General features: G+C 40.4%; 1 protein-coding gene across 1 annotated transcript in view; it reads left to right on the forward strand.

The window, feature by feature from the left end:
- LOC104514451 (putative bifunctional UDP-N-acetylglucosamine transferase and deubiquitinase ALG13) overlaps positions 1 to 10,526 on the forward strand; it is a gene marked incomplete at both ends in the record, with an annotated part of 15,597 nt that overhangs the window by 3,583 nt on the left and 1,488 nt on the right. Inside the window, 11 exons of the mRNA XM_010158135.1 lie at positions 1,099 to 1,180; positions 1,526 to 1,706; positions 2,597 to 2,672; positions 3,122 to 3,228; positions 4,425 to 4,491; positions 5,375 to 5,475; positions 6,271 to 6,398; positions 7,096 to 7,330; positions 7,491 to 7,604; positions 7,812 to 7,968; positions 9,953 to 10,104. Coding sequence (XP_010156437.1) covers positions 1,099 to 1,180; positions 1,526 to 1,706; positions 2,597 to 2,672; positions 3,122 to 3,228; positions 4,425 to 4,491; positions 5,375 to 5,475; positions 6,271 to 6,398; positions 7,096 to 7,330; positions 7,491 to 7,604; positions 7,812 to 7,968; positions 9,953 to 10,104 — 1,400 coding nt within the window. The remainder of the gene's footprint in view (positions 1 to 1,098; positions 1,181 to 1,525; positions 1,707 to 2,596; positions 2,673 to 3,121; positions 3,229 to 4,424; positions 4,492 to 5,374; positions 5,476 to 6,270; positions 6,399 to 7,095; positions 7,331 to 7,490; positions 7,605 to 7,811; positions 7,969 to 9,952; positions 10,105 to 10,526) is intronic.

Here is a 10,526-nt window from a genome sequence, read left to right on the forward strand (position 1 = left end):
TTGTTTTTTCTGCAGTCATGTAGGTGTGCCTGCACAATTAACGTGGCCAGTAGCTAAGGCACGATGCCAGAGAAGTTGCTGTGGTATGGATTTCAGTATGGGCTATTCTGTTTGCCAAAGTGGCTAGTCTGCGCTGAAATCTGTGCTGCTGCAGCTGATCTCTGTTGGTTAGTATTGCTGTTTTTCTTTACATGTGCTTCTTTCTCCGTAGTTTCCTGTGTAGCTTAATCTAATTTCAAAATGAGTTAACTTCAAAAATCAAGCAGTATGGACTAAATGTGTGTTTGTCCTTGAAGGCTTTACCACCAGAGCTCTCATTAAGTGTTGGCAGCTGTCTGTCATTAGGCTGTGTGTACAGGCAGCAGCTCTTTCTGGTGTTGCTCATTCTCACCATGAGATGAGAGCTTGTGTTGGCAGAAGATGCAGTGCACACTGAATTAAGAGCCCTGGCATCCTAGTTCCTGCTGGTTCCCTGGGAAGCATCCTTGTTGGCAATGTGCAGGCAGCTGCCTAAGGGCTTCTGCCAGTTGCAGTTGGCTGTGGTCACATGCCAGGATGGTTTGATGGTATGCATTTACTTGGTGTATCGATGGATACGTTGCAGAAAGCATGCTTCTTCTGAAAAGGCAGCATAATACTGCTTACTGAGAGCAAGGCTTTTTAGAGGGTTAGAGAAGTAGATGCTCTTCTAGTCCCTCAGGTAGGGAAGGGTGAAATACATCTTTGATACTTGCACACTGTGTCTCAGGGTAGTGCATTTAATGGCTTGTACTATTACACCTCTTGAGCAGTTGGTGGCTTTGGAGGTAAGCTGGGAAGAAACCGTAAATAAATTTCATGTGTAATACAGTATGATGTAGAAAATGATAGTTTTTCTTTGTATAATAGACCAACTGACTTAAACAGTTTAGGATTCAGTTTTAAGCTGATTTTACAGCTTTTTCATTTATATTGAGAACATTTATTGTTTTGTTGATGTGTTGGTGTTGACTGTAGAATGGAAGAATAATGTCGTCTTGAGATAGGGTATCAAATAGAAAGAGTTAGATTTTTACATCATTCCAGCCTTAAAGACATTTTTTTTTTTTATTTTCCCAGATTTTACTGTGTTGTTCCGGCAATGGCCATTATGACTCTGTGTATACAAAACAATTCCAGGAAAATGCTGCTATTTGCCAGGGTAAACTTAAAATTGTTTTTCTATGCAAGAGAACTATTTGTTTTCATATGTTTATGGGCAGTGTTTGGTTTGGTGGGGAGGAGAGAGATGGAAGTTCACTTATTGCCTATTAATATATTCATACACTCATTATCTGTTAAGTGGGGTATTGGACCAAATGGCTTCCAGAGGTTTCTTCTTCCCAGATGTATTATTTTATGATCCTCTCATTGATTGAATCCTAGATAACTAGGGCCTTGTAACAGTAGATATTATGTAAACATATGCTTACCTTGAAAACTGCAGCAATTCTTACGGATCTGGTAGTATCTTAATTTGCTTTGAGCTTTGTGTTGATTTGTTCAGCTGTATTATATGAGATCCTGTACAAAGATGTGTTTGGCATGGATGAGGAAGAACTGAGGTCTGCAGTTGAGGTGTTTCGAAGTGGATCCAAGAAGAACAGAAGCACTGGCTCTGTAGGAAGTGAGGATGCAAACTTTGATTGTCTTCATGAAAAAGTGTCCAGAAATCCATCAGAAAAGAGGTATTTTGGGAAGGGGATGTGGTAAAAAGGAAACAAACAAAAGCCCAAAAACCTTGCAAAATTTCTTTGTTCATGGGGTATTTACTCTAAAAAAAAACTTTCCCTATCTCATGACACAAACACAAAGCTGAAGTAGATTGTGGAAGAGGGTGTGCTTTCCTTGAAGCTGGGAAGTGTCACATAATTGAACATCCTCTGTTGCTGACTACCTCATAGTTGTGTGTTACTCTCTAAAATGACAGCTTATTTGTAAATAAAACTGTTCTTTATGTGATCAGAGTATTTTTTTTTTTTAGAAACTGTTACTACTCCTCTAAGCCTCCACCTCTGCAGGCGCAATAGTGAGCTTATTGAGGAAACAAGATCTGCTTTATTTTCTTGTTTGTCCTTTTTTAATGGAATCATACCCCAGATAGACAATTAAATGGTGGCATTATTCAAGTCTGTTGGATCACTGGGGATGAGGCAAACAGACAGAATATACCTATAGAAACCCTCATGTTCCATGTTGTTCAGGTCATGAGAAAGGCTTGAGGCATGTCTCTGACCATTACTGAATGCTTGCAGGTGACATTGGCTTGGTTGGACTTAGAACAGGGTGTCTTGCACTTTCAAGTACAAGAGTTTAATCAATCAGTGGGATCACCTTCCTCCTTCCTAATGCAAGAAGTAGCCTTCATTACCGGTGGGCCCTGGAACAAGTAGAGGTCATGTTCCTGAAACTAGGAGAAGTCTTGTCCTGTACTGTGTTGCAGCCATGGCTCGTGTTTAAGGCAAAATCTGCCACTTGATGGCACCATGGTGCTTTTTGGATTCAATAAACGGTTGATGTTAATCCTGGCTAGAAATTATGCACTGTATCTTTTGTAATCTTATTTTCAATTGCTTAGAGTGGACGACTGGGATGGAAATGATACTGACAATCCACAGGAAGATAAGTTCAAACAAGGCATTGAAGAAGAAAAGGTTTGTCTAGGGAAGAATTCCTTATAGTGGTTTATGTTGTTGTTGTATGATGTTACCCCTGTTAAGGCTAAAACCCTCTTTTCCGCTTTTTAAAAATTACTTTTTTTTGAAAGTGGGTGGCTTATTTCTTCCATCTGCTTGTCATTTGGTTTTGCCCTTGAATTTCTGTTAAATTGGATAAGCCTTTTTCCTTTTAGAGTAAAGAATATGCCAAATGTTACTCTTGAGCCTGATTCTAACCTTTCCAAAGTCTGTCTGCTGAGCTTCTGAATGCATAAATTTGTTTTCATGTTCCTGAGCTTTAGTTTTTAGGCAAATATCATGCAAGTGAAAATTTTGGAAAATAGTGTGTGTACTTCTTAAAATGGTCCACAGATGCTGGTGGGATACAAGCTATGCTGAACACCTTAAATGCACTTGTTAATGCTCTGTTTCAACTCTGTGTTTAGCCTCCAGAAAATCCATCCAAGATGCCTGTTCCTTATAAAGTGCTAAAGGCACTGGACCCAGAGATCTATCGGAATGTGGAGTTTGATGTTTGGCTGGACAGCAGAAAAGGTATCTTTAAAAAGAGAAAAACAACTCTTTCTCTACTCGGCTCACTGTTAAATTTATGAATCCAAGGCCTATGTCACAGCTGAAATGTGAAAGATTCTGGTTAACCCAGCAGATAGTTGTAGGTAGTACATCTTCTTGCTAGTAGCTGGTTTCTTGGCTTCATTTCAAGGTATGAAATACACTGCTTCTGACACTGTATAACCATGATAAGGTTGTAAAAAATCTGACCTGCTACTTACTGATTACAGTATAGAAAAGGTGAGGACTCAAAGCAGAGTACAGAACTCTGTGTTGATGTTCCGTTGTATTGGTATTCATTCAGATCTGAGCGTTTTTTTGTTGCAGCATGTGTGCAAGGACTTCTGCTGTATAAAGCACAATTTTGGCTTCAGAGTTGTATAATAATGAAGATCTCAAATTTAGCATTGAGATCTGTCAAATGAGATGAGTTTTCTCTTGCTTCCCAGCTCTCCTAGGCTTGAACATTCTGGAGAGATTTCATGGTCTCCATGGCTTGGGATAGGTTGCTGCTTTTTGGCATACACTATTGCTGATCTGTAAAGCAAGAAGTTACCAAGAAAGATAAGTTTTGAAGTGATGTTTTATGTCTGACCCAAATTGCTTTGCATATTGAAGAACTCCAGCATTTTACAACTGCATAAGCAATAATGAGGGTCATTAAAATTCTTGGAACAGAGTATAGTAACTAATTATCTAGACAGAGTACTGACATGCAGAGAATCCAGGCAAGGAATGGAGAAAAAACTACTGAAATCTAGCAGCAAGGAGACTTTAGGGAATGTTAGTTTTTCCTGGATAACATCTTATTTTTGCAAGTGCTACCAGTACATGGTACATGACATGTCCAACACTCTTAGTACCAGGATTGCTATTAAATGTAGGATTAACTTAGTACCATCACAAAAGACCCTGTAGTATGGAAGTAGTAGTGCTACTTACTGCGTTATCTGGATATTCTTGATCTCCTGTAACTTAGCCTGGTTATGGTCTGTTATAAGAACATCTACAGTTACTTCACCTTTATGATGGGGAATGTTCAGATATGCATAGGAAATATCTAACTCAGCCTATAATTTGTAGTTGGATGCTGTCATGAAGTATTTGTAGGATAGATGAAGAAAGAACAGTAGTTTAAAGGCTTTTTCCTTTTTATTTATTTATTCATTTATTTTTAAGACTTCAAAAAACTGACTACATGGTGTTTGCTGGGAGACAGTACTATTTAGGAGACAAGTGTCAGGTTAGTACTCACAGGAGACTCAGTAATGACAAACTATTAAAACTGCTTTAAACGGAGTATGGTAAGCCATAAAATCATTTGACTTAATAGAATTTTCCAAGGCTTTTCTCATTCTCTCCCTTGTAGCTACTAATCTGACCTTTCTTTCTAAAATCTACCTTTAATTATTGGGTAGTGTGAAGGAAAAGCTGCTTGGAAATTCATTGCGAACCAGTGATGTACATTTCTGTGAGTGTGGAAATCCCGGACTGAGCACCCAAAATGCCCAGGGTGTGCATTTGGGGTAGCTGTCTCTTGGATTTTCACTGGAGGTTAGCAACAAGTCTGGACAGTCTTCTGCTTCTCAACAGCAAATATTTTTATAAAATAGAAAGGGAAGAGCTAAAAAGGGAGAAGTAGCATGGTCTGACCAGGAGATGCTGAAAGGAAGGTCAGCTTTCTTTGTATTCCAATGTTGTGTGTAGCAAGGGCTTATTTTTATCACTGTTTGAGGTAGTGCTGATGATTCACACAGTGACTTGTTTCTAGCTGAGCTGAGCTTTCCTTTCCAATTTCCTGTTTTATCTTCTGCTCTCCTCAAGTTCTTAAATAGCAGTCTTCCTTGGTACTTATCTGCTTGGCACAGTGTATAAAAACAAATCAGAAAGCAGGTGTCTGTCTTACCTTTGCTACTCTTCCCCCCCCTGCCTTCCTCCCTGAAGATAGTACAGTGCTCCTTATTTTGTCTGCTCTATTGAGGAAGTATTTGAGGCTCCTGGGCCAACTCAGTTACATAGGATCAGCTAGGAGCAGCCTTTGCTACTACTGGTTTGCAGACAGTATTTTGAATCCCCTGATAGATTTGGCTTTTTTTTTTTTAGAGCTTCCCTTGTTCTCTCTCCAGGTACGTCTGGAGCCTGGAGGTAAGTATTACAATGCTCATATACAGGAAGTCAGACAGGATGGCAACACGTTGACTGTATTCGTTGAGGAGCTGGCAGAAAAGTAAGCAGTCTGGTGACTATTTCATGTTTGAACTCTTTCTGGCTGTGTCTGTATATTCAACAGATGCTTAAAGTAGAATGGTTAAGATACTTTGGGGGGGGGAAAAAAAGAGAACCTAGGCTTTTAAATATAAAGTGAGGCTTTGTCTCCTTGTTGGCTATCACTGTTCAAATAGAATGTTGCAGAAAATATTTTCTCTTGGATTTCTAATGACCATGATCATTATTATAATGCTTTTTGTGGATTCTTGCTCCTCTTTCTTCTCTGGAATGTGAAAACTATCTTTGCAGTTTGGGTTTAATTCATAAATAGCAAATTATCCTCTGGTGTTGGTTTCTCTAGGGTTTTTATGTTGTACTCAAACAAGTAGATAAGTGGCACTTCTGATGAGTCTGATCACTTTCTCCGCCTTGCCGTTCGAAGCATTCAGCCTTCTCCACACCTAGAATTCAGCTTGATGACGTATTGCAAAAATTCTATGTTGTCAGATGCTTTCAGGTGTACCTCTGAATGCGTATAAATGCAGGGAAGGAAGGCTTGACCCAGAAGTCCAAGTGTTGAGATAAAATCCTAGCTTGCCTTTTCTAGTAAACAAGTAATGTGTGCTTGATGTCAGAGGAAGTTGTTTGTTGTGTTGTGGGTTTGGTTTTTTTTTTTTATTTCCACAAATACTCTACACTCTTAAGTTTGTGGGCTTTTCTACTTTCTTCTTAACGTTGCTTCGCTTATGTTGTTGTGCAGTTATGTACAGCATCCTTGTGGCCCTGCTAACTAACATCAGTGTTCTTTGTGTAGGCATTCAGTTCCTTTAACAAACCTAAAACCAGTGACACAAGTGGCACCTGTCCTTGCTTGGAATATGGTTCCCAGCCGAAAAGGAGGAGCCTATCAGAAAATAACAAGTGGATACTTCTCGGGAATAGGTTTGTGCAAGGTTTCCACAAGCATTCCTTCCTTTGGGGCTAGAGGAGAATGGAGGAGGCACTCAGTTTGAACAGTAGCTGTCTTTGGATATTGGAAGTGACTTAATTCAGCCTGTGATATAAAACTTGGTCACTGTAGGGGTTTGATGTAAAGTGATCCTTCAGACAGAGGGATAAATTTGTCTTTGGAAGAGTGCAAATCCAAAATTTGTAGCAAAGCTGGTATTGCTCAAAATGACCAAGAAGAAATTTGGCACTTGAGATCTATGCATGAAGACTGGGACTGTGAACCAAAAAGCTTGTCTGATTTGGCCTTAGCAGAGATGCATGGAAGGACTAGGGCTTCCTCAGACAATTGCATATGGATTGTATTTGTTTAATTTGGAGAAATTATTTTAATAAATAAATGCAGCTTTCGTAAAAATACTTTAACACTGAGAACACTGGTTTGATCAGCTGAAGTTTGGAAAGTATTTACATGTGTTTGTGTTCTGTTCCTAATTTAGAAGGCCTGCTTGAGTTTTCAAAGTATGTGAAGTTTGCGTAGGTAAAATGCACTTATTGTGGAATAGGTCATTGCATCTTCCTTTCTGTGTGTCCAAATACTGACACTTCTAAAATGACAAAGAAAACATACCTCTGGAGTCAGCTGTTTAAGATGTAAATATATCTTTTCTATCTTCAACTGAAACTGCAGAAATGGATATGAAAACAAGGAAGAGAATGCTTAAGAAAGTTCGTGGAAAGGAAGTCTTTATGACTGTGGCCTATAGCAGGGGTCAGCCAGTTCTTCCACCCCGGTTACAGCACAGTGTTCCTTCGGGGCGCTCTTCAGTTCACTGTTCGCAGGGTGATGGAAACATGGCACCGTACGAACCCTACCATCCTCAGAATCCTCCTCAGAGACATAACCGTGGATTTGGAATGCCAAGGTATGAAGCCTTGAAACCCTGATTTTGCCACTTGTTTTCTGTTTGTTCTTGCTGCAGAGCAGTTAGGAGAGAGTTTGTGCTAATTAGTAGGTAAAACTACAAATGAGTTCCACCTGAGAGGCACTTCCTGGTAATTGCACCTTTTACCCTTTAAACTTAGGGGATCTGCCCGATTTATAAACAGGCACAACATGGTTGGCCCTCAAATAGCATTCTACCCCAGTCCAGGAAAGCGATGCTATCAGAGCTATGACACTTTCTCCTGCAGGTCCTGGTAAGTGAATATCACAAACGGTTGCTCTAAGGTATTGGGGAGGATGGTGGGAGAGGTATGTGGAGAGCTGAGCTGGCTCTTCCTGGCACAGTAGGAAACCATGGGTTTATTGTGCCCCTCCAAAGAGAACAAAGTTAAAATGGAGCACCGAAATGGAGGTGAAACCCAGACAGTGGTGATTGCTAATCTGCTTTCTCATTTTCAAAGCTCCTACAGCCGTAGCCGCCGTCAGATGCAGGGTGTGAATAAGGAATGTCAGTATGGGTTTGTACCGGGGAATGGAGAGGAGCCCCAAGGACCAGAAGGCGGCATAACTTTCTATGAGATTGAAGGGGAGAATGACACTGCTTTTCCTACTTTGCCAGTAAGTTAGGAAGAAGGGGTATGTTAAAAGTTCTCAGAGAGGGAGGTGTGGGGGGAACCTGTACAAACACGCAGCACTTAACCTCAATATACAGCATCTTTTTTTGTTTTTTCCTTGGAGTAAGCTTGAACAGTGAATATGTTTTTGAGAAGGGAAGGCTGAAGTGAGTCTAGATCCTGTAAAGCCTGCTTAAAACCTCAATTTTTTTCCCTCACCAGCAGCACTTGTTTTCTCTTTAGTATATTTTCATAAAAGTAGGGTCACGTTTCTCCTTTCCATTGCAGTTTGAAAACTAAACAACCGCCAAAGATCCCTTCCTACTGTGGATGTCTGTCTAGCTCTAAATACTGTGGTAGAAAGCTTTTCCCTTGTTTGCCCCACTGCAGTTTATCATTTGTGTAACCAGATTCAGAAACTGGATGGTGATAGCCTGGATTGTTCCTATGAATTTATAGTTGGAATGTTTTGGGCTAGCATGTTGTTCCTGAAACAGTTTCTTCTACTAGGGAAACAGGAGAAAATTCCAAGTCTAGACTTCTCTTAAATAGTCTTTCTGTTGGGTTGTAGATAACATGCACAGTCTATTCTTAAACTTGAAAATAAACTTTTTTTTTGGTAGTCCAAGCCTAGTACAAAGCTGGATATGCCACAAACTCAATTGATATTTAGGTATCTAAATAGGGAAGCAGATGCTTTTTAAAAAAACCCTGGTAGATTTGGATTTCTCTACACTGTGGTGAAGCAGTGAACCTTACAAATGTTGGGCTCATCATTAAATGAGAGGGAGGAATCTGCTCAGGACTGTTTTCAGCAGCAGCTGTTTTTAAAATTGTCCTCATGTAATCTTTGCTCTGAATTTCCTGCGAGAGTGTCAGAGAATAAGGACAGATTAGCCAGCCTCTTTTTTTTTTTTCTTTTTTTTTTTTTCTCCTGACATTTAATCAATATAGCTCACTAGCTTTTCCTCCCCATTGCTAGATTCTATACCTGCAGCTCCTAATGAATAGTTTTCATGTTCATTCGGTGACTTTGTTATTGTCAATGCCAAAGCCTTTTCTCTGTCTCTTCCTTGTCTTGTTTAGTAAAGGAATATAACATTTCCTGGGGAAAGATGCATCTCGCAGAAAACTCTGCCATCCTACTAGAGGCCTGGTGGGAGAATCTTCTGACTTAGCATCTCTGCTTCAACCTTGGAAATCTTACAAGCCTCTCTGAGCACTTTATCGATCTCATAGTCACCATGTCTTCTGAGGAGAATTTTGAATGTCACCTTAGCCATCACAAAAGAGGGACGAGCATGTCAATCCTATATTCCTGCTTCAGAGAACTCTCTATTTTAAATTGTGGTGCAGCTAAGGACTGACTTCACTGCAAAGACAAAGGGTGTGTGAAGTGTTCAAGGTGTCCTGTGGGCAACCTTGATGGGCGCTGCTCCCTGAAAGAGTCAGGCTTGCACGTGTGGGTGGAGTTAGTGCCGACAGTGGTGTCTATGCCAGCAGCCGCCTGTGGGTTTCTCTAGCTGTGACTGAAGATAACCTTTTTCCATGATAACTAGAGTGTTTGGATGAACTGATCTGCTGGTGGTGTGGTGGGAATGCTCCAGGATGAGGAATGCAGGAGTAGATGCCAGCAGTGGCAGTCTTGGCTGTTGTCTGGGGTCTGCTCTCTCCTTTTGAGCTTTGAGCTTAAACTAAATCTGGCTAAGTTCTGGGAGGGAGCGACTTGACTGTATTGTGTAGGTCAGTGGTGGGTCTTCAGAAATGTTACCTTAATCATGCTAGGCAGAACAAAAGGCAAAGGAACTAAATGTGTCCACAGCTGTTTTGTTGCAATCAAGGTGAGTAGGAATTGTTGCACAAATGGTAATTCTAGTAAGTTTTGATTGCAATTAGCTTGATCTGCCTGCCTGTTTCTACTCGTGTGTGTAGCGCATGGAAAGACTTTAAACTATTTCTAAATGCACACTTCTGACTTTGCCTTTTAGAGCCAGGGTAGCACTGCTCCCATTGTCCATGGTCCAGCAGGATTTTGGGTAGCAAGGAGAGGCACAAACTCTGTTCCACCTAACAAGCAGACCCTGAATTCTTCAGAGGAGGAGGAAGAAAGAAGTGAAAATGGTGAGTTCTTAAAGGATTAGTGGGCAAAGAGAAAAGACAGGTTTAGAAGATCATCTTCAGTGTGCTTTCGGTTGTCAAAGTAGGTTTCTTAGATCTCCTAAATAGCTGATTTTTTATGAACTTTCAACATGTGCATGAACACGTCTTTTGTTTGTTTGTCTGATAGAAATGTGTCCCTTCTGTTTACGCTTGCTTTGCCATCACCCTTGTGATTGCTTAGGTCTGTAGCAAGCCAGGTTGCTGCTTAAAAATGCATGGTGTAAATTTGGTTATGGCAGCCATGGTAATTCATGGAGAACAATGAGCATTATCTCAAGTGTTTCTCTACCTCTTCTGCACAAAACAAGATGATAGTGAAAGCAGCTCATTAATGGATGCACTGAAATGTTATAGTGGTACCTTCCACTTTAAGCTGCCTTTTTTTTTTTTCTTCCCCCCCCC

Source organism: Eurypyga helias, unplaced genomic scaffold (genome assembly GCF_000690775.1).
Source record: "Eurypyga helias isolate BGI_N326 unplaced genomic scaffold, ASM69077v1 scaffold39378, whole genome shotgun sequence".
Classification (NCBI taxonomy): Eukaryota; Metazoa; Chordata; class Aves; order Eurypygiformes; family Eurypygidae; genus Eurypyga; species Eurypyga helias.